This window comes from Oratosquilla oratoria, chromosome 6 (assembly GCF_046742065.1).
Source record: "Oratosquilla oratoria isolate Oo_2021 chromosome 6, ASM4674206v1, whole genome shotgun sequence".
Lineage (NCBI taxonomy): Eukaryota > Metazoa > Arthropoda > Malacostraca > Stomatopoda > Squillidae > Oratosquilla > Oratosquilla oratoria.
Window position 1 is genome coordinate 1,024,797 of NC_134782.1, and position 25,204 is coordinate 1,050,000.

The window sequence follows — 25,204 nt, forward strand, 5'->3', positions numbered from 1 at the left end:
AAACTCCACCACTCTGTGTGGGAAACTATTTTTTATCTTTTCTATAACTATCATTTTTGAGTTTCTTTTCATGTCCTCTTATTTTTCTTTTATCCCACTTTAATAAGTCTTCTCTGTCAAGGACTTCCATGCTTTTCATGATTTTGTAAATGGTCAGTAGATCTCCTCTTTCTCTTCTTTGTTCCAGGGTTGGTAGTTCCAGTTTAGACAATCCTTGTTCGTATGTAAATTTTGAAAGTGTTGGTATCTTTGTCATTGATCTTTGGATTCTTTCTAATTTCTTTATATTCTTTTTTGTGTTGGGTGTCCATAGTGTGGCAGTGTACTCTTATCTTAGTCTTATCAGTGTGACTAATATTTTCTTTACCATTACTTCATCCAAGTAGTTAAAAGCCACCTTTATTGATCTTAGTAAATTGTAGGTTTCTCCAACTATTTTGTTAATATACTTGTCTAGTGACATGTCTTTGTTTATAATTACTCCTAGGTCCTTTTTGGAGCTAGCTTTTTTTACTTCCTTTGTACCAATTTTATATTGTCCTGATATTCTTTTTTTTTTTTCCAAACTCCATTATACTACATTACTTGATGTTGAAGTTCACTTCCCACTTTTGGCTCCATTCCCAGACTTTATCTAGGACTCTCTCTACTGATTCACAGTCTTTTCCTGTACTTACTTTCTTTAGTTGATTTGCATCATCTGCAAAGAAGTTCATATAACATTCTACACCTTCATCCATGTCATTTATATGTATGGCAGACATTATCAGAGCTAATACAGAACCTTGGGGGACTCCACTTCTCATGTCTTCCCAAATCAAGTTTTTGTCTCTTGAGGTGCCATCCATATATTTCTCCTGTTCAAGAAATCTTCCATGCATTTTAATAACTTTCCTTGTACACCTGTTGTTTCGAGTTTTCTTTGTAACTTTTTGTGCGGTACTTTATCAAATGTCTTTTGTAAATCCAGGAAAGCACAATCAGCCCATCCACCCCTTTCTTGCAGTATTTCTGTTAGCCTCGAATAAAAACAGATCAAGTTAGTGGCACATGATCTTCCTTGTCTAAAGCCAAATTGTTTTTGATTCAGTATATTATTTTCTGTCAGATGTTTAATCCATCTACTTTTGATAACTTTTTCACATATTTTTGCTATTGTGCTTGTAAGGGAGACTGGTCTATAGTTTGTTGGGTCTTCCTTATCTCCCCCTTTATATATTGGTACAATATTTACATTTTTCCAATCTTGTGGTACCTTTCCTTCTTTGAGTGAGCAATCTATTATCTTATATATTTTGTCTGTTAGTTCATCTATACATTCTTTTAGTATCCAATTTGCAATTTCATGTGGACCGTGTGATTTTCTGACCTCAAGGTTTATTATTTGGCCCTCTATTTCTTTCTGTGTTGCAATTATTTCTTTCATTGGGGGGATCTTTCTGTCCTTCCTCCCAGTTATGTATATTTTCAATTGTGAATACAGATTTAAAATGTTTCTTCATAATTTCAGCCATTTCTGCATCTTCAATATATTTGTCATTCCCTTGTCACAATTTCACTATTTCTTGTTTGTTTTTTATTTTGCCATTTATATACCTGTAGAATAATTTAGGTTGATCCTTACATATGTCTATTATGTCTTTTTCATAATTTCTTTTTTCTTCCCTGCATATTTTTACATATTCATTTCTTAGTTTGATATATATTTGTCACTTTTTTTTTTTTTTTTTTTTTTTTTTTTTTTTTCCTCCAAGCTTTGTTTCTTGTGTCTTTTGGATCACTACATTTTTTGTTGTACCAGCATTTAATGTACACCCTTTCTTGCTTCTGTTTTGGTATGTATTTATTCCTTTATAAATTTCTTTTAATATATTCCATATGTCTTCCATCTTTGTTTCTTCATTTAAGAAGTTTTCCCAATTCACTTTTTGAAAGAATTTTCTGAGTTTCTCAAAACCCATTTTGTTGTACATTAGTCTTCCTTTTCTATGTTTCTTATTTTCTTCCAAATCAATTTCCTCTTTTATTTTGAACTCTATTGGTATGTGGTCACTCTTCCTAATTGGTGTCTTGTATTCCATTTTCTCCACAATTTCAGGCACTTGTATGGCAGTGGGATATGCTAGGAAAATTAGAGTACTATCATTGCACTCTTTATAATCCTAAGCCCATTGCCTGTTGTTTTCTGTGTGTATAGAAATTATTATTGATTAGGACAGTAGAATTTTATTGATATGTATTTCCCATTTTTCTATGTATGCATGTATTTCCTATTTTCATATGGTACTACATATGTGTAGAAAATATAATTTTGTTTCTAATATGATTACATATTTCAGATTAAGTTCAAGTTTACCAGCTACCGGCTTTCTAGACAATTATTTTAGGTAAAAAAAATTAGAATGTGTCTAGAAAAGCCAATCTTTAATCATTTGCTTTCATTAATAGATGATTTTAGGCGCTTTTTTAATTTTCACTAATGCTATTAGAATTAGTGTTTTAACATTTTGTTTATTTTCTTCATGAAGGAATAAGGTAATAGGATTTTGTTTGACCATAGGTTAGTAATATTATACCATAGATGCCCCTAATAGAACTGGTATATTTTGATTTAGTATGAATAATCTTTCCATGTCATGTAACAAAATGAGTCTGAAAAATCACAATGGTTCTAGAGTCTCGTATACACTCCCAAGAAACAGCACACAGGAGAATTGGGCGATTGGTTCCGCCAGCTTATGTCAACCATGTTTGATTTTTCTCTAAATTTATGTATCATAGCATTACTTATACTGAATCGGAAGTATTACTAAGATTTTATGCCTAATTTATATATATATATATATATATATATATATATATTATTATTATTATTATTATTTTTTTTTTTTTTTTTTTTTTTTTTTCCATCCTATTGTTACAATGGTTCTTGATGAAATGAGGTCATCCTGTGAAAAATAAATACATATATACATACTAAAAGACCTTTTCCTCTAATTGGGGGCAAATTAAAGCATGTGCCTGCCCAGTACCTATTCTTCACCTATACATCTCACATCCATACAATACCCATGAATACAAGCTTTCAATCAGTATTTAATAAAAGGAGTTTGAAGGGGAAAAATGTGACGATAAGGAAGATTTTGTAATCAACATTGGAAATATTACCAGAGAAACAAAGTGAGAAAGGCCTAAGGGCCAGGTAAGATCTCAAGTTGGATATTGAAATATGGTAAAGAACAGTGGATCAACTGATTGTATGGTCTCTGCTTTATAGGGAGGAAGATGCCATTGGACTGGAAATTTGAAATGTAATACCATTATTTAAGGAGGAAATAGGTACTGCTAAATAGATTGTAAATGAAACACTGGGTTATGTGGTATTTTAGTATTATTAAATCAGTTTAAGAATAACACTTGTACAATGATTCAAACAGTACTCATGCAAGCAGCTTACTCTTATATCCATACATAATCTTATGGTAAAACACACTATGATTGGTGACTCCAAGTGAAGAGTTTACTTGGATGAGAGTAACAAGTGGATAATTAATTAATTCAAAGTGACTGTTGTGTTTTGCAACTGTGGTATTACAGTTACACTTTCAGTACCTCATATGCTGTATCTAATGGGTACCGTATCAATGACATAAAGAAGTTCACCCTCTACACATCCTTCAATCTCATCCTTGATTCAGACCAACCAGCAGCCTATCTGGATATACTATGTTGCAGAACAACACCATGACACCACACCATAAATTTTAGGAGAATGGGTGAGACAAACAGCATTTTGGGGGATAGGATCAGTAATTTCAAATTGTTATGAATGAAAAACAAAAGTGTTATTCTGTACTTTATTTAGCTATTAATGACTTTGGAAAGTACTAAACACAAATTCCAGTAAAATTAGACATCCTTTATTTACAAAGTGGTTATTCTTTAAATACAAAGAAATATAAAATCTTGGAACTGAGAGGAGAATTAATAGTAGAGGTAAAAAAAAGGATTAAGAAATTTTGATCAGTGATGATCTGTCACTGTAAAGTAGTATGAAGAGAATAACAGGAGACTTATGAGTTGCTGAAGAATATAAAAAGTGAATCCCATTACACAAATGAAGACATGGTGAAACATTTGAAAGTCTGTGTCATCCCAGACTGGAATGTGCATTAGTCATGTAATCACTACACCTACAGAAAGATACAAGAAAATTAGAGGTGACAACCAAGATGAGCCCAAGACATGAGGAAAGACAGAAAACTGGGACTACCCACAATGAAAGTGTGAAAAGAGAGAGGCAACATAGTAATGGTATTTTGATCATATGATGGTATAGAAAAAATGGACAGAGAGGGTCTGCTGGTATGAATTGAAAGATCAGCATGAGTGTCATAATAAGAAACTGAAAAAGTAAGATTATTTGAAAGATGTTAGGAAGTGTAGATTTCCACATAGATGTATAGACTTATGAAACAAATTGGATATATTCCAGGCTAACGGTATAGACAAATTTATGGCAAAGCTTGATAAGTGGTGGCAGAGAGATGGAATCCTATGGGTACAGCTCCTACCCAGTGTGCTGTCTATATACCAAGGGCCTTTCCCCCCATATAAGGAAGGTAGCCAGTCAAGGCATGTACCCCATCTCAACGGTATATATATATATATATATATATATATATATTTCAACAAAAACCCACTGTGTTGGATAAGAAGAAATGAAATAAATAGATTCCATATATTTCGATCACGGACTGTGATCCTCTTCAGTGGAATACAGAGTAGAGGAGCAAAAGGCATGTCTTATAAACAGTAAAAGAAGGAACATGGATAGGACTCAGGTAGCGTCTAATGCTTTGCGGGGCAGGTCACCCGCCTTCACCAGAGATGGTAGTAATTTGTTGACTGCCCAGGTGGTAATGCAGTCAGGTGACCATTGTCCATGAGATATATTGAAATTTGGAAATTTGTTAATCAAGGATGATTCTATTATTTTCCTTTTAAAACTGCACTTTGAATTGAAGATAATTTTTGCTTCATTCCAATCTATACGATGGCCTTCCTTGTCTACGTGTTGGAAGACAGCGGAATTTTGGTGTGCATATTTGACTGAATTTCTGTGTTCTTGCATCCTGGTATGCAAATCTCTACCTGTTTGTCCCTAATATACATCATTACAACACAGTGGGTTTTTGTTGAAATTTACTAATGTGTTACGACATTACTTTGTAGATATATATATATATATATATATATACATACACACACACATATATACACACACACTTCAGGCAGTACATTGCCATCACTTGTATTTTTCTCTATACCTCATCCCCAGCTTTTTTTTTTTTCTTTTCTTTTCTTTTTTTTCTATAATTTAATCCATAAAAGTAATGGAACAAAACTTTTAAACTTTTAATGGCTTTTCATAGGGAACAATGAATCTAAATCTACTAATCCTTTTATATATGGCAGGTATCCTGAGGAAAATATTGATGAAGATTGTGTGGACATGCGAGGATCTAGAAGAGAATCAGCAGATGTTTACTCACAGGAAGATACTGTAATAGGTTAGTTTTCATAGCATGAAAGTTAGTGTATTCTAAAAGCTTATTTTTGCTGTGAACTCTCACTGTCCTCTTTCTCCTACTGTCTTTCGTACTGAAATACATACATATACCAAAAGACCTTTTCCCCCTTGTAAGGAATATGGTCTAAGGTGTGCAACCACCCTTCACTCTTCACCCATCCCACACCCATCCAACACCCATATGTTTTCCCTTTAACATTTGCTCCTTGTGGATGACATTTACTTGCTTCCCCTATCCCCCCTTCTTCTAGACTCTCTCCTTTAACATTTACCTGCAACTCACTGCCTCTTTTACCCTTAGTACAGCTCATCATCTTACTTTTACTTAGATTTACTTTCAAGTTTCTCACATTTACCCTCCTAGACTCCATCACCAATTACCTAAGACTCTCTTCTGACCCAGCCACATGCACATTGTCATCCTCAAACTACAACTGGCTAACTTCCCACTTCCCTCCACTTTCACAAACCATCTTCAGTCCCCTGCCTATCATCCTTACGTTTACTTCCTATACCATCCAATCTATGTACACATTGAACAACAGTGGTAACATTAAACAACCTTGGCACAAGCCCACAGTCACCTTGTACCATTCACACACCAGCAGCGGTCGAAGTAGGATGTCTGAAAAGAGCTCCGAAGCGCTGAGCAGTGCTTCGTTGACAGACAAATTTGAGACTGGCATTAGTTGTGTTTACAAAAGCGGGTAGGGAGAAGTGTACAACAAGTAACCAAAATGCAATAGTCTTTGTGTTTTTATTTTGATTGATTTATTTTGTTGGTATTGAGTATCAAGTCAAGGAAAATTCTAAGGAAACACTAAATAAAGATATTAAGGAAAAAGGAAATTTGGTCAGGGACACTGGATAAAAAAAGTGCATTGTAAGCTATGGTATTAAAGAGAAACATGATGCACTTAGATATCAGAGAAAAAAAGAGAAAGAGATCGCTAAAGAAATTCTGAAAGAGATTCAAGAGGAGGGACAGGATATAGATAAAGAAATTGAGGAAATGCATAGAATAGGAAAATACTCAAAAGAAAAAAAGTATAGGCCACTACTATCAAAAGCAGCAAAGCTGGCAAATAGTGAAAATTACAAAAATGTATGGATAAAAAAGGAAATGACTGACGAGGAAAAAGAGCAAGAAATTATACAAATGAGAAAAACGAGAGAACAGACACTGTAAAGAATGATTTTTAAGAGTACTTGACCTGAGGCTGAGAAAATAGTATATAAAAAAAGGAAACATAAACAAAAAAGGAGGAGAAAGGAAAAAAAAATTAAATAACATATACCAACATGCATGGCATGATTTCAGGATTAACCTCTTCAGTATGGGCCTTAAATCTCGCGGGTAGCAGCCGATGCCAACCGTACGACGTGTCGTAATAATACTCACATAATAAAATATAGTCACCGCTTATATCGATCGTTCTCTCTTTCACCCGTGAATTTTGATAACCATAGAAAATGTGATTACAGACAGTTTAGAGAGTACAGATGCTCCTCAACTTACGTTTTAGTTACGTTCCGAACGGCCGAACATAAGTTGAAAATGAACGTAAGTTGTTACTGTACTATATATCCATAAATTCTATTACCGTATCTTATAAAACACCCCTAAATCATTAATTATACACATAACATTGTAAAATAATAACATTAATTTCAAATTAATTAAATTCAAGCAACATAAATTGAGATGGTGGAGGAGGAGGCAAGGCACGTTCAGTCTGTCGTTTGTGCCATGTAAACAATGGACGCAGTGTCATGTGCAAGTATCGTTTGAACTACAGAGAGCGCGCTAAACTAAAAAATTCACTCGAATTTTTTTTTTTTTTTTTTTTTTTACAGTCGGTTCAAACGTAAAATCGAAAAAACGTAAAACGGAGGGGCAACTACAATAAATATAATCAAGACGCCGATATGGCAGCCTCACGTATCCACTTGCTCCTCATGACGCCTACGTATGTGGCACCGTATGGAAGGGGTTAAACAAATTAAATGACTTGGGCAGTAGAGAAACCAGACATAATGGGAATTGTGGAGACGAAATTAAAAGGTCCACTACCAATTAATACTGTGGGACAAGGTTTACACAACCACTGGATGAAAAATAGAAACAGGGTGGAGGAGTCATGTTTTTGACATAGGCTTAAATGTGACAAAGATAACAGAACGAAAAAATAATGTGAAATTGGTTATGATAAAAGTTGAAAACAGTGACATAAAAATAGAATTTTTTTAATAATATATGTGCCCCCAAAAACAGTCTTGGACAGAGAGTGATCATTCCAGAATGTTGGAAGACACAAAGCATGCACTAATTGAATTACTGAGAGAAGGAGGAAATATATTAATTATGGGTGACTTTAACTCAAAAGAGATATGGTGGGAAGAAATGACAGTGAAAGGTGGAGAAGACCTTTGGGGAAATATACTACTGGATATGACCATTGAATACGCAATGACTGAATGGGTAAAGGAAAATATCAGATATAGAAACAATGAAGACCTGTCAAGACTAGATTTAATATTTATGTCAGACCCTGAAATTGTGGATAAAATGGAATACAAGACACCAGTTGGGAAGAGTGACCACATACAAATAGAGTTTGAACTAAAAGAACAGAAAAGGAAGACTAATGTACAACAAAATGGATTTTGAGAACCTCAGACAGTTCTTTCAGAATGTAAATTGGGAAAACTTAAATGAAACAAAAATGGAAGAGAAATGGAATATATTAAAATTAATTTATTAAGAAGGAATAGACAAATACCAAGGCAGAAGCAAGAAAGGGTGTACATTAAGTACTGGTACAACAAAAAATGTAGTGAGCCTAAAGATAGAAGAGACAAAGCTTGGGAAAGATGGAAAAAAGAAAAAAGAAACTGAAGAAGTGGTAAATATAAATCAAACTACATACATACACCAAAGGTTTTTCCCCCCCTTATAAGGGAGGTAGCCAAAAAAACAAAGCCATAAAAACCACTCCCACCCATTCCATCCCTATCACACTCCACTCCCCTCCATCCTCTTATCTTGGCACCTCCTGGATGACGGGTCATCCATGCATCTCACCCACTGCCCTAGGTCAGAAGCAGTGTCACAAGACACAGCACATCCACAGCAAGGCTGCTTCATTAAATCAGTGACCCCCCTCCCCCTCTCCGTCTTCTCATGCAGAAAAGGAGAAGATGGGGAGAAATCCTTTTGGGTTGTGTCAATTTATTTTTCACACATACTCCCTCACCCTCCCATCCCCCACCCATTCCACCTCATCATAGCATCATCCATATACAACCATTCTTCATTCACCCCTATCTTCTGTCCTCTCCCTTCCTTCCTTAACAGACATTCCCCTCTCTCCCAATGCCCCTGTTACCCCATCCATCCATCTCATCCTAGATTGACCCCTCATATTCACTCATTCCACCTCTGCCTTCCACACCTCTTTTACTAGTCTTTCTTCACTCATTTTTTCCATGTGTCCAAACCATCCCAATACTAACCCTATCTCCCAATTCCCTTTTCACCCCTGTTCTCCTCCTCACCTCATTTCTCACTCTGTCCAACCTAGTAACCCCTATCATTCTTCTCAGACACCTCATCTCAAACACATTCAAACTCCTCTCTTCCTCTCTTATGTTCCATGTTTCTGCCCCATTCAGTGCTGTCAGCGCAACCACTCTCTCATACAATCTCTTCTTAGCATCCATTCCTAGATGTCTATTTCTCATTACACTTTTTAATCCCCCAAGGCATTTGGTCGCTTCTCTCAATCTACATTCTACCTCCACCTCCATTCCTCCCTTTCCTGCCACATTCACACCCAAGTATCTAAAACTATCCACCTCCTCCAGTCTCACTCCCTTAATAGTCACTTCCAGTCTGGTGTCACTTTATCACCTTTTACCCAAATTTATCTTCAACTTCCTTTTTACACATACCTTCCTAAAGTCTGTCACCGACTTCCTCAATCCCTCCTTTGATACTGCTACAAGCACAGTGTTGTCCACAAACAACAACTGGCTTATCTTCCACTTTTCTCCATTTTTAACTATTTCCAATCCATGGCCCACTACACTTGCATTTACCTCTTGCACCACCCCATCCATGTATAAATTGAACAGCCAGGATGACATAACACATCCCTGATGAAGTCCCACCTTTACCTCAAACCACTTACTCTCTCCATTTCTAATCCTAACACATGCTCTACTACTCTCTTAAAAACTTTTGATTGCTAAAAACTTTCTTCCTATCTCATATATCTGCAATATCTCCCACAGTGCCTTCCTATCTACCCTGTCATAAGCCTTTTCCAAATCCATGAAAGCCCAAAAAACATCCTTACCTTTTCCTAAAGCTTTCTCACATATCTGTCTTACCACAAAAATCTGATCCATGCAACCCTTACCTGTCCTAAACCCACACTGTTCCTCACCAATTACTCCCTCTGTTCCTCTCCTAATCCTCTCAATCAAAACCCTCCCATAAGCCTTCCCAACTACACTTAACAAGCTGATCCCTCTGAAGCTACCACACTCACACTTGTCCCCTTTTCCCTTGTAAAGTGGAACTATACAGGCACTCCTCCAGTCCTCCGGCACTCTACCCTCTCTTAACCCCTTCCATACGGTGCCGCACACGTAGGCGTCATGGACTTAGATCTCGGTGGCAGCAGCCAATGCCAGCCGTACGACGTGTCGTAATAATACTCGCATAAAATATAGTCACCGCTTATATCGATCGTTCTCTCTTCACCCGTGAATTTTGAATACCACAGAGAATGGGATTCAGGGCACATTTGAGAGAATGTAAAAACACAGGGGCTACTACAATAAATATAATCAAGACGCCGATATGGCAGCCTCGCGAATACACTCGCTCCCCATGACGCCTACGTGTGCGGCACCGTATGGAAGGGGTTAAACAAACATATTTAACCTCACCAGCCAGTCCACCATCACTAAGAAATGAATATGTGAAAATATGCAGGGAAGAAAAGAGAAACTATGAAAAAGACATAATAGGAAAATGCAAAGACCAATTTAAACTATTCTACAGGTATGTGAATGGTAAACTAAAAGGTAAACAAGAAATAATGAACTGCATCAAGGAAATAATGAATGTATAGATGTAGATATGACTGAATTTTTTAACAAACATTTTAAATCTGTATTCACAATTGAAAATACACAAAATTGGGAGGAAGGACAGAAAGAAAGATCCCCCCAATGAAAGAAATAACTGTGACACAAAAGGAAATAAGGGACCAAATAATAAACCTTTATGTCAGAAAATCACACTGTCCAGATGAAATTCCAAATTTGATATTAAATGGATGTATAGATGAGCTAATGGACAAAATATATAAATTGATTAACTCAAAGAAGGAAAGGTACTACAAGATTGGAAAATGCAAATATTGTACCAATATATAAAGGGGGGGAGGGAGGACAAGGAAAACCCAACTAACTATAGACTGGTCTCCCTTACAAGCACAATAGCAAAAATATGTGAAAACGTTATCAAAAGTAGATGGATTAAACATCTGGAAGAAAATAATATACTGAATCCAAAACAATTTGGATTTAGACACGGAAGATCATGTGCCACTAACTTGATTTGCTTTTACTCGAGGCTAATAGAAATAATGCAAGAAAGGGACAGATGGGCTGATTGTGCTTTCCTAGATTTAAAAAAAGCATTTGATAAAGTACCACACAAAAAGCTACTAAAAAAAATCATAATAATAGGTGGTGTACAAGGAAAATTATTGAAATGGATGGAAGATTTCTCGAATGGGAGAAAAGTGAGGGTGGTACTTAGAGACAAAAACTTTACCTGGGAAGAAATGATAAGTGGAGTCCCACAATGTTCTGTATTAGCTCTGATGTTTGCCATACATATAAATGACAAGGATGAAGGTGTAGAATGTTATATGAACTTCTTTACAGATGATGCAAAACTACTAAAAGTACAGAAGGAGACTGTGAATCACTACAGAAAGACCTGGATAAAGCATGGGAATGGAGTCAAAAGTGGGAAGAGAACTTCAACATAAAGAAATATAGTATATTGGAGTTTAGAAAAGTAAAGATAGAATATCAGGGCAATATAAAATTGGTACAAAGAAAATAAAAAAAAGTTAACTTGGAAAGGGACCAAGGAGTAATTATCAGCAAAGACATATCACCAGACAAGCATATCAAAAAAATAGTCAGAGAAACCTACAATTTACTAAGATCAATGAAAGTTACCTTTGACTACTTGGATGAGGAAATGGTAAAGAAAATATTAGTCACACTGATAGACTAAGATTGGAGTACACTGCGACACTATGGACACCCAGTACAAAAAATAATATAAATTAGAAAGAATCCAAAAAGCAACAACAAAGGTGGCACCAACACTCTAAATTGACATACAAAGATTGTCCAAATTGGAACTATCAACCTTACACAAAGAAGAGAAAGGGGAGATCTACTGGCCATTTACAGAATTATGAAAGGGATGGAAGTCACCAGCAGAGAAGATTTATTAAAGTGGGATAAAAGAAAACAAGAGGACATGAAAAGAAACTCAAAAAGGATAGTTATAGAAGAGATCTGAAAAAGAATAGTTTCCCACACAGAGTGGTAGATATCTGGAACAAATTGGATGAGGCAATAGTGTGTGCAAAAACTATACAAGAATTTAAGAACAAACTAGATGCTGAAAGATACAAAGACGGGTTACTACGAGCATAGCTCTCTTCCTGTATAACAACTAGGTAAATCATATAAAAGCTTTTGATTACCCTTAGAAACTTTCCCCATATCCCATTCATGAACACCTCCCACATTGCCTAGCTGTTAATCTTTTCATGAGCCTCTTCCAGATCCATAAAAAAGAAAATAACAAATTACCTTTTCCCAAAAAATTCTCACATAGCTGCCTTGCTGCAAAAATTTATTTTAGGCATCCTCTACCTTTCCTGAACCCACGTTATTCCTCCCCAGCTACTTTTTCTCTTCCCCTCCTAATCCTCTCAACACAAATGTCTTCCAACTACAGTCAATAAACTGATCTCTAGAATTACTATGTTACTACTACAAAGGGGACAAGTGTGAGTGTAATAGTTTTAGAGGGATCAGTTTGTTAAGTGTAGTTGGGAAGGCTTATGGAAGGGTCTTGATTGAGATGATTAGAAGAGGAACAGAGGGAGTAATTGGTGAGGAACACTGGGTTTAGGACAGGTAGGGGTTACATGGATCAGATTTTGGTGGTAAGACAGATATGTGAGAAAGCTTTAGGAAAAGGTAAGGATGTTTTTTGGGCTTTAATGGATTTGGAAAAGGCTTATGACAGGGTAGACAGGAAGGCACTGTGGGAGGTATTGCAGATATATGAGATAGGAGGAAAGCTTTTAAGAGCAGTGAAGAGCTTTTATAAGAGTAGTAAAACCTGTGTTAAAATTAGAAATGGAGAAATTGAGTGGTTTGAGGTAAAGGTGGGACTTCACCAGGGATGTGTTATGTTAACTTGGCTATTCAATTTATACATGGATGGTGTGGTACAAGAGGTAAGTGGGTAGTGGGCCACGGATTGGAGATGGTTAAAGGAAATGGATAAAAGTAGGAGATAAGCCAGTTGTTTGCTGATGACACTGCTTGTAGCAGGATAAGAGGGATTGAGGAAGTTGGTGACAGAGTTTGGGGAGGTGTGCAAAAGAAGGAAGTTGAAGATGAATTTGGGTAAAAGTAAGGTGATGAGATGTACAAGGGGAGAAAGTGGCAGCAGACTGGAAGTGACTATTAAGGGAGAGAGACTGGAGGAAGTGAATAGTTTTAATGTGGCAGGAAAGGAAGGAGTGGAGGTGGAGGTAGAATCTAGATTGAGAGACACAAGTAAATGCCTTGGGTGATTAAAAAAGTGTAATGAGACATAGACATTTGGAAATGGATGCTAAGAGGAGATTGCATGAAGGAGGGATCATGCCAACAGCACTGTATGGAGTAGAAACATGGAACATAAGAGAGGAGTTTGAATGTGTTTGAGATGAGGTGTCTGAGAAGTATGATAGGTGTTACAAGGTTGGATAGAGTGAAAAACGAGGAGGTAAGGAGAACAAGGGTGGAAAGGGAATTGGGAGATAGGGTTGATGAAAGAGTATTGGGATGGTTTGTGGTTTGGACAAATGGAAAGAATGAGTGAAGAAAGGTTAGTAAAATAGGTGTGGAAGGCAGAGATGGAAAGAGTGAACATGAGGGGACAACCAAGGATGGATGGTTGGATGGAGTAAAAGGGGCATTGGGAAAGAGGGAAATGTATGTTGAGGAAGGATGGGAGAGTACAGAAGATAGGGGTGAATGAAGAATGGTTGTGTATGAATGATGCTATGATGCATGAGGGGTAGTGGTTGGGGGAGGGGGGGTAAAGTAGTATGTGTGAAATATAAATTGATGCAGCCTGAAGGGATTTCTCCCAGTCTTCTCCATATCTTCTCCCACTGAAAGGAGAGTGGGAAGAGGGAGGTCACCAGTTTAATGAAGGGGCCTTGCTGTGTCTTGCAACACTGCTTCTGACCCAGGGCAGTGGGTGAGATGCAGGGATGACCTGTCATCCAGGAGGAGCCAAGATAAGAGGGAGGGAGGTGGGTGAATGGGAGTGGAGTATGTGGGGATGGAATGGGTGGGAGTGGATTTTATGCCTTTGTTTTTTGGCAACCTCCCTTGTAATGTCAATTGCTGAAGCTAGTTTGCCCCCACCATTTCTTTGCATGGCAACCCTCACCCCTCAACCACTCATCTATATCTGTACTTTATGGATGAAGAGTCATATCTGTCCCCAGTCACACTGCTTGGGTTGAAGGCAGTGCATCAAAACACAGCTCTAACTTAGCAGAGGCTGATAGCTAGGTCAAGTTTACCCCTACCTCCTCATTAATGAGTAAACTCCCACTCCTCTTCTCCTCAAAAATTTTACAGAGCTGATAAGAATATTTTTTCTAGCCACATCATTATTTCATCCATTCACAACCCTTTCCATTCACTTCTGTCTTTTGCGCTCCACAACATTCCTTGAGCATCCAAGCCAGCAATGTTTTATATAATTTTGTAAGACTTACAGATTACTACAAACTTTTTAAAGTAATAGTGCTCATTGATTGTTATTCACTTTCAATTGTTCATATAGTTTTTCATGATACATTCTCCAAATAGATATTTATGTTGCAATGTTACTATTATTTGATGACAAAATTATAGGGTAATATATCTATAACTTTGTCTTTGCAGGGGGGCCAAATTTATATAGTGGTCTCCCACTGGGTGTGGACAGCACTGATTCTGTGGTGGGTACAGCACAACAGGATCTGTTTCCTCCTTTGGGATGGGATGCACCTGGCCCCTTTGCCATGAGCATCTCCCTCACCACGTGCACCAAGTGCCACAACTGCTCCTCACTTCTGTTTGATGAGGACATCATGGCTGGATGGAGGCCTGATGACTCGAATCTAAATACCAAGTATGTATTCAGGGTATAGTTGTTGTATTTGGTAACAGCAAGAAAAAAAAAGTACTTAAGAGTTGCTGAAGTGTTTAGATTGAAATAGAGGTTCCCAGTAGGTGGATTGCTACCCCTTGAGGGGTTGCAGAGGATTGGCTTAGGGTAGGGAAGGGTCACAAGTCTTTATTCAAAGCATCCATGTTGAATGATTTTTATAGCATTAAGAAAATCCTCAAGACTGTAAACTATAGGAATTGGTCTCTGTCATGGTGTGTAGTGTTTAAAAGTTTTTTGTAATAATAAAAATGATAATTAGTTCAATTTGCAATAATTAATATTCCAGGACTGAATGAAAATATGTCAAAAAAATATAATTCAAATTATATAAGGTTATGGTTATGTTAAAATCAATAAACACAGAAATATTTTGTAAGGCAGAATAAAAGATTCACGATGTTAATTGTTAAAGCTAAAAACCAAATATAACAGGTTTAAGATAAAAAGTCTGGCCACCATGCAAAGAACAAGTACAAAAGATGACATATACAACACTTAAACACTGGGAAAACTGTACTTATTGTTAAAGCCAAAAACAAAATACAACAGGTTTAAGATAAAAAGTCCAGCCACCACGTGAACACAAGTACAAAAGGGGACATGGACAACACTTAAACACTGGGAAAACTTAACATGCATAAGCGGCAGCACCCTTGGGTAGAAAAAAAGGAAAAAGCCTTCAAGGGTCTCTGACCTGCCTTTACGTAATACACATAGCACAAAGGTCGCCAAAAACTGCTATGGCATGGGACTGGTAACCTAATGGCTTTAGTTAAGAATCAGACATACATAACCCTTACTAATATTAAATCTATTCAGAGACCATTACATAACTTATGGGTCTCACCTCTTAACCTAAAATGTCAATTACAATCAGATAGAAAAAATAAGGGATTATGATCCAGCAGTCTACTGAGATTGCCATAGGAACTAAAATCTTTTTAATTCTGGTCAGTGAAACAAAATGCATTGACCTTAATCTAAAATACATGAATTAGAGGTTTCTTGAAAGACAAACTTTCTTGAATCCACACCATTCTTAAAACTACTAAAACTAATCAAGATATCAGAATTTCTAAATAATGTTACCACAGCCAATAGTCAAGGGAAACAATGCTCAGCCTCCATAAGCTGAGTGAAACTTGATCACTGAGAAAATTGTGTTGACCAGTCTGAAGTCCTTCCCAGCCCAGTGTCTAGCCGGCCTAACATAAACAAATAGCAGAAACAGGTGTTTGACTGCCAAAATCGCAGTGATGGGTGAAATAGAGTAACGACATACACAGAGACCACACTCTGATGTTATAACTGGAGTTTGGGAACGGTGAGAAAAAATATATATAAATATTGAAATGTAATAGTTTCCCATGATGCTTCAAGCAAGACTTCATGACCCCCAGCCAATCTTTTTCAACCCACCAGTTAGAAACCTTGGTATAACCTATTTCTGGGCAGGAGTGCCCTTATAGTTAACTTAGATTATTTAGAGATAAGCAAAAAATTAGACTGCCTGATAAAAGGATAGCTTGTATGCCATCATACATTTCAAAGTGGGTAGAAACAACTTTGCCAGCCATGTAGTTAATGAATAGAATAAACTTCCTGCAGAGGCAGTGCAATGTAGTTCAGTTCAAAGCTTTAAGATTTGTTTAGATAAACACCCAAGCAAGATGCTGTATTGACTGCCATTTATTTTATATTATTTATTTGTTTATTATTATTTATTTGATTATTATGTATTATTATTCATCTTTCCATTTATTATTATTTACTATTTACCTGTTTGTTTAATATTTAACTTTACCTATTTATTTTATTTATTTATATTATTTATTAATTTATTTATCATTATTATATTTTCGCATCTGACCTTGTTAAGGATCTAAAGGTCTCCTGTGGGCATGCTCCTATGTAATCCCTTTTTTTTCTTTTTTTCTTTTTTTTTTCTTTTTTTTTTCAATTTAGTTTCCAATTTAATATATTTTTTCTATAGTAAATACTAAGATGGGATATGCATTTAATTATTTGGTTCTTTTTTTTTTTCTCTCTGTTTGTGACTTTAATTCTTTGCTGCTTTCAGATGTGCTTTTTGTGAGAGGATGATGGTTCCCCTCCTAACTATAACCATGTGTGATGTTAGACATGAGCCAAGACCAGATTATGTTGAACAGGTTGCATCATCAAAATGTTAGTAGAAAGTATTTTTATTTTCTTCCCATAGATAATAGCAACTGGTGCAATTATTTCATTGTGACAAGAATATATTTGGTCATTTTCTGTAATAATCTCTCTCCCCTCCCTCCTTCCCTCCTGTGTCTGGATGTGTGTATGTTGTACATATGTACCTACTTGTGGAGGGCTGGAGTCCAGGAATCATTGTTTAGAAGAAGGTAAATGCTGGACTAGTTGATATAAGTTTATTCTTACATTTCGAACCCTGTCCAGGGTTCGTCTTTAGGGATATGCAGGGATAGCAAAGGGAATCAATATAAAGGGGCATGTGTGCCACCCTGGGAAAGGTCTCCCAAGCAACCATTACTCTCCAGAAAGTACATTCATCATCAGGTAGGGCACCAGTTCACAAAATATCCACATCATTAAAATAAATTAACAGAAAAAGATAATGCAAAAAAATTAAGATATACATGAAAGTTACTCCTTCCACTCATACTGGAATACAAAAAGTTAACTTTTTTGTTTTCCAGTGTGACTGGAAGGACAAGTTACTTAGATGTGTATTTTAATTTTTGTGGATTGTCTTTTTCTGTTAATTTATCTTAATGATGTGGTGTCCTGCCTGGTGACGAATGTATTTTCTGGAGAGCGCAGTCACTTGGGAGCGAATGTGGCGGGAAAGGGAGGTGGTGGAGGTAGAATATAAATTGAGAGAAGTAAGTGCCGTGGGGGAATAAAAAGTGTAATGAGAAATAAACATTTGGGAAAGTTTGCTAAGAGGAGATTGTATGAAGGAGTGGTTGTGCTGACGGAAAAAAGTAATGAATATGTAAAAATTTGTTGGGAAGAAAAAAGAAACTATGAAAAAGACATGATAGAAAAATGCAAAGATCAACTTAAACTATTCTACAGGTATGTGAATGGTAAACTAAAAGATAAACAAGAAATATTAAACTGTGTCAAGGGAATTATGAACAAACACTTTAAATCTGTATTCACAATTGAAAATACACAAAATTGGGAAGAGAGAGAAACACCCCCACCCACCCCACCCCCATGAAAGAAATAACTGTGACACAGAAGGAAATAAGGGACCAAATAAAAAGCCTTGACATCAGAAAATCATACAGTCCAGATGGAATTCCAAATTGGATATTAAAAGAATGTATAGATGAACTAATGGACAAAATATTTAAGGTAATTGATTACTCACTGAAAGAGGGAAAGGTACCACAAGATTGGAAAAATTCAAATATTGTACCAATATATAAAGGAGGGGACAAGGAAAATCCAACTAACTATAGACTAGTCTCCCTTATAAGCACAAAAGCAAAAAAAATATGTGAAAAAGTTATCAAAAGTAGATGGATTAAACATCTGGAAGAAATTAAAATACTGAATCCACATGCCCCCTTATATTGATTCCCTTTGCCATCTCTGCATATCCCTTAAGACAAACCCCGGACAGGGTTTGAAATATAGGAATAGACTTATATCAACAAGTCCAGCATTACTTTCTTTTATACATATACCAAGGGCTTTTTCCCCCTTACAGGGGAGATAGCCAAAGTCAAAAGGCATAATTCCATTCCCACCAATTTTATCCACTCCATTCACATTCACCACCCTTCCGTCCCTCTTTTAAGTCATCCTTGCATTTGTTTAATTTAATCAAGGACCTCCCCCCCCTCCATCCCCTCATGTAGAAAAAGAGAAGACAGGGAGAAATCCCTTCAGGCTGCATCAAAATATCATTCAAACATAATCACTCCCTAACCTCCCCATCCCCCATCCACTTCCTTCCATGCATCACAGCATCATTCATATACAACCATTTTCCATGCACCTCTATCCTCTGTCTTCTCACTTCCTTTCTTCCTCAACAGACCTCCCCCTCTTGTAATAATGAAAAATATTATCATTAAGAATTTTCTGTAAGGAATTTGTTATAATAACTCATGAACCCATAGTATGTATTAAGACTGGTATATTTGTAATGATGTTACTTATTTGTTTCCATAAAGCAGATGAATCTGCAGATGCCATTGAACATCCACTGCCAACTGAAGAAGAGGATAAGAAGAGAAGAAAAACAGAACCTTTATCAAAAGAGGAGTCACTTCTTCACATAAAGAAAAAGGTGAAATATCTGAGTAATTTCTCTCTTCTGTCTCCTTCTTTACTTTTTGTCTCTTTCATTCATCCCTAGTTTTACTTCTCATTCCACCTATATATTTAATTGCTATACAGCTGTAGGACCCACTGCTAACTGGCACATCCCTGATGGCAAACAAGGAAACTCCTCGTAGATATATGGGTTACTGTCATAATGATGGTGTGGACCATTGGGCACCCTATAGATATATAGGGCTTCAGCAAAGATAATAAATGAGGTGACACCAGAGAAATATCTCACCAGAAACCAGTTATCAGGGAGGTGAGATTACTGGCAGAACCCCTTCACAGCAACTATGAATAGTCTCAACCAAAATAAAATCGGGCATTCCTGTTGGATCATTGTCTCCTAAAGGTCCAACTGCATTGCCTCGTGTGCTTACGGGCAGTGTGCCACCGAATGTGAGTAAGCACTGTCCAAGCAGATCTAAGATCCAAGTCTTGGACATTAAACAGCATGAAGAAAATGAAGATCTATACTTACAACATAAGAAGTCTCTCAGAAGACCACAGGTTGAATAGTTTAATGGAAGAACTAGACAACATCAAGTGGGACATCATAGGACTGAGCAAAGTCATAAGGGCAGAAGAAAAGCTGATACAATTGCAAGGTGGTCCCCACCTGTTCTACTATAGAGGTAAGGACAAAGAAAGATCTAGTGGAGTAGGATTCTTGATAAATTGAGAAGTTGCTGGTAACGTTGTCAAGTTGAGTATTTTATCAGACAGGGTAGCTTGGGTTGTGATTAGGCTGTGTAAAAGATACACTCTAAAGATAGTTCAGGTTTATGCACCAACTTCACAGAGTTTAGACAATGAGATTGAGTTCTATTATGATTTAAGTCAGGCAATGGATCAAGAAAAAAGTACAAGTTGGTAATAGGTAACTTTAATGTTAAAGTGGGGAAGATGGGAGATGAGTTGTGCATTGGAAAGTTTGGAGACAGAAATGACAGAGGTGAGATGTTAGTAAATTTTGCAGAGAACTACAACATGAGGATAATGAACACATTGATCCAAAAGCATATAGGTCATAAATGGACCTGGAGAAGTCCAAATGGAACAACAAAGAATGAAGTAGACTTCATACTAGGAGATGAGAGCAAGAGTGTTAGTAATGTTACGATCATAAATAAAGTCAACATAGGTAGTGAACATAGAATGGTAGGTTGCTCAGCTAAATTCAATTTCAGAGTCGAGAGAAATAAACTAGTTTAAGAAAGAAAACGAGCCTTGTAAAGCTCTAAGAACTAACGAGGACACCTTAAAAAATATTAATTTGAATTTAGTGAATATCATTAGGGAATCAGCAGAGAAAGTAGGAAGTACAAAAAGTACTAGAGAAAACAAGTACCCCAAAAGCTACAAATGACCTAATTAAAAGAAGAAGGACCATGCAGATTAAAAGCAAGAGAGATGAAATAGAAAGAGTAGAATTAAACAAGCTTATCAACAAAAGACAGAGAGCAAAGAAAGAGAAACATGGATGAAATAGAGGAAACTATTCAGAAAGGCAAAAGTATTAAAGGGACAGAGTGCAGACATGCTTTAGAAAGACAGCAAATGATATCTTTGAAAGATAGAAATAGCGAAATCATTAAATGCAGAGACAGAATGGTAAAAAGAGTAGAAGAATTTTACCATAGTTGAGTCAGTAAATTCATCTGTAGATGTTAGTAGTGTACCAGAGATTACAAAAGAAGAAGTAGAATTTGCTCTAAAAATTATGAAACAAGGAAAAGCACCTGGGGAAGATGGTTTATTGATAGATCTCTTGAAAGACACAGGGAAAGAAATACAAGATATGCTGAATTATCTGAACAAGAAAAGTCTCAAAGTAGGTTTAAAAACGAATAAGAGTAAAATCAAAGTAATGTTCAACAATAAAGTTCAAAATAAAGAGATTATAATCGATGGTGAGAGTCTTGAAGAAGTTGAAGAGTATAATTATTTAGGCCAGATGGTGAAGTGACAAAAGATTATGATAATGAAATAAAAAGACGTATTACATTTGGTTGGAAAGCATTTGGTAAGTATGATAAAATTGTGAGAGGCTTTATGTTTGAAATGTAAAGTTTACAATCAATGCATTCTGCCAATAATAATATATGGGTTTGAGACATGGAAACTGATGAAGGCAATGGAAACAAAACTAAGGACTGCACAGAGGAGAATGGAGAGATCGTTGATGGGAATAATGCTGAGAGACCCAAAGAGAGCAAGTTGGGTGAGAGAGCAGACTAGATTGAAAGATATTGTGGAGACAGTAAAAGAGAGGAAGTGGAATTGGGCAGGTAAGTCAGTGCAAACAACTGATGAGCGATGGAGCAAGTGTATTACTGAGTGGATGCTGCAAGATAGGAAGCGTGGAAGAGGGAGACCAGACAGAAGGTGGAGAGGCGAGATTGAGTAGTTTGCAGGAGTGTTGTGGCAGAGGATGGTGCAGTCATGTGAATCATGGAATGCTATAAAGGAGGCCTTTGTTTAGCAGTGGACTCAGGATGGCTGATTTGATTGATTGATTATATAATTAATTTCCTTGTCCGTGTCTCCATTCACTGCTACATGTAACCCCAAATACTTCTAGCTCTCTGTTTATTCAAACTTCCCACCCTTCACATTTATATTCAACCTGCCACCATCCTCATTCCTTATACATCTGGTCATTGTTTCCTTACATTCATTTGTAACTTTCTTCTTTCACATACCCTTCAAAACCCAATCTTTTTACAAAGTCAGCCAGAAGTGTTAAGAGAGAGCTAAGAAACTAGAACTGTAACATGAAAAATTCATTATACTAATATAGCAGGTATGGTACTGATAGTAACTTTATAAGATTGAGTTACAATAAATGCTCAGTACAGTGTACTTATTTATATACATGTATATATAAATATATATATATATATACACACATATACTATATATGTATACACACACACACACATATATATATATATATTATTTTTTCTCTCATTTTTAGGGCATGGTACTTGAACCACTGACAGTACCATATTTAAGTCCATTAGTGTTGCGTAAGGAGTTGGAAACTGTACTCAGCAGCGAAGGAGATGCTTGCCTAAATGTATCAGATTTTACAGATCATCATCCCATACTCTACTGGAACCTGGTACTGTACTTCCTTGTGTATTACTTTTCCAGAAATAACCATGTTGCTTGATATGCTCAATTCAATTGTTCTGCTATTTGGTGAGATTACTGCATTGAGATCACTGGAAATATTTTGAGATCCTGCCTGAGATGGTATATCCAGATAAATGTATAAACAAGAAAAATATGTAAATAACTTGAGGCCAAAAAGTATCTGGTGTAAATTTATTGTTGAAATTGATGTCCATCCAGATTTATCATGAAGTCCCAAAGGAATAGTTTTTTGAAGGGTCATGGCTTCGTTGTAATATTCAGATAATTTATCATAGTAGCATTTTGTTGTACATTTACCTTACTGGTTCTGATATTTTTTACAGCTATGGTATTTTGCACGAATTCATGTTCCAAGTCATTTACCTGGGCTGAGTCTAGGAGCCAGCTGTGCATCAAGGAACAAGAGTATTCACCCAAGTTGGGCAGATGCTGATTGGAGGAACGTTCATGTTGTCTGCATGTGGGACAATCCAAAGAATCATGAAGAAGTATGTAAAAAAAAGATCACAGGAAGAATTGTATTGCCTTAAGTTTCTTTGGAAGAAGTTTATTAATTTTGATGAGCCAATGGAGGTTGGAGATGTTTCACTCAACTTTTAATGCATGAATAGATTTGCTTTTACTATTATAATTTATACAATTTTGAAAACAGTTGCTTGAAAAAAACTTCAAGACATGAAGTTATCCAAGATTAAAAAAAAGTTGAAAGTTCCATAGTTGTGATCAAGATTTCTATCTATACACCAAGGGCTTTTTCGCCCTTACAGGAGAGGTAGCCAGGACAAAAGGCACATACCCATTTCCACCCATTCCACTACCCTCTGCTTAGCTCCTCTTAGCTCTTCATAGATGATGGGTCATCCCTGTATCCCATCCTCTGCCTTGGGTCAGAAGCAATGCAGCAAGACACAGGAAATCCACAGCAAGGCCACTGTACTTAATCAGTGACCCCCTCATCCCCTCATGCAGAAAAAGAGAAGACAGGGAGAAATCCCTTCAGGATGCATCAAAATACCATTCACGCATAACCATTCCCTACATACACACGCACCCCTCCCATCCTTGCATCACAATATCATTTATACACAGCCATTCTCTGCTCACCCTTATCTCCAGCCTTCTCCCTTTCTTGTTCAATAGACATTCCCCTCTTGCTCAATGCCCCTTTCACCCCATCCATCCATCTCATCCTCGGCCATCTCTTCATGTTCACTCCCTCCACTTCTACCTTCCACACCTCTTTTACTAATCTTTATTCACTTATTCTTTCCATGTGTTCAAACCAACCCAGTACTCTTTCATCAACCTTATCTGCCATCTCCTTTTCCACCCATGATCTCCTCCTCACTCCCTCATTTCTTGCTTTATCCTACCTTGTAATCCCTATAATACTTCTCAGAAATTTCATTTCAAATACATTTAAACTTGTCCTTTTTGCCTCTTAAATTCCAAGTCTGCCCCATACAGTGCTGTTGGCACAGCCACCCCATCATATAATCTCCTCTTTACCTCCATTCCCAAATTCCTATTTCTCATAACACTTTTTTACCTTTTCAATATGAATCAAATTCTCATGCACAATATCTGATGCCTGATTTATGATGATGTATCACAATACTCAATTTATGAAATATAAAGTCACTGCTGATTTACTCATTGTCTTTCACTCAGTAATAATAAACACAGAAAACACGATCAACCCTGTTCACAGAATATGGGGGTCACTCAACTACAACTACAAAATAAATGTGATCAGGACACCGATGCCAGCATCTTCGTATAGTCACTTGCTCCTCATTACACCTATGTAGGCATCATTATATTCTAGGGGTTAATGCTAACACATCCATCTTTCTTCTCACAAATATACTGCCAATCTCCTCCCTTTTACTTTCATCTGCACCACACCCACATACACTGAAAGACCCAAACCTTAGGGTTCTATTTGGAAAAATCCCAGACCCTCTTAAGCCTTGACTTCTTGTGGAAATGTACCCCTTAGAGTTACAGAGTAGGATGCCCAGTTTCATCACTCAGTCTTGTTTTAGCTGCCTTTTATGACCCAAGTGGGAAAACTCTGTGGCAGTATTCTTTATTCTCCCTACCACAGGGGACAGAAACAAAAATGGAAACATATATTCAGAGAAGTGGAACAGAAAAGTATTAAGAGTAGAGGGGACAACATAACAGAGGGACAGTAGGTATTTTCTCTAACACAGACAAAATGATGTCTGGCTCTGGTTTGTAGGTGCACCCCATATAGACACTAAATTATCAGCTGCATGCTACTAAGCAGATTTTACCACACAATAAGATGCAGCCAATACCCCAGATGGAGACAGTCAAGATTTGATATATTAGAAGGCTGCACAGTATTTCAGATAGCTATTAGTGGAATTGATATTGAAAAATAAGTAACAACTGCACACAAATCTTATCCCAAACAAACAGAACCAATTCTTCCTTCCCTCACCCTATCTTTGCAATACCCTACCTAGCACATTCCCAAACTTTGGCTCACCCTTCTAATTCACTTTAGA

The 25,204-nt window shown here is 36.7% G+C and overlaps 1 protein-coding gene across 11 annotated transcripts in view; it reads left to right on the forward strand.

The window, feature by feature from the left end:
• Positions 1–25,204, forward strand: part of Crag (DENN domain-containing protein Crag) — a 150,026-nt gene that overhangs the window by 117,661 nt on the left and 7,161 nt on the right. For 9 of the 11 annotated variants that reach the window (XM_076186292.1, XM_076186299.1, XM_076186302.1 and 6 more), the window contains 7 exons: positions 2,340–2,387; positions 5,479–5,573; positions 14,882–15,110; positions 17,230–17,336; positions 19,349–19,464; positions 22,483–22,629; positions 22,988–23,152. In XM_076186292.1, the coding sequence (XP_076042407.1) occupies positions 2,340–2,387; positions 5,479–5,573; positions 14,882–15,110; positions 17,230–17,336; positions 19,349–19,464; positions 22,483–22,629; positions 22,988–23,152 (907 nt within the window). The remainder of the gene's footprint in view (positions 1–2,339; positions 2,388–5,478; positions 5,574–14,881; positions 15,111–17,229; positions 17,337–19,348; positions 19,465–22,482; positions 22,630–22,987; positions 23,153–25,204) is intronic. The other 2 variants (XM_076186296.1, XM_076186297.1) reach the window with 2 other exon arrangements.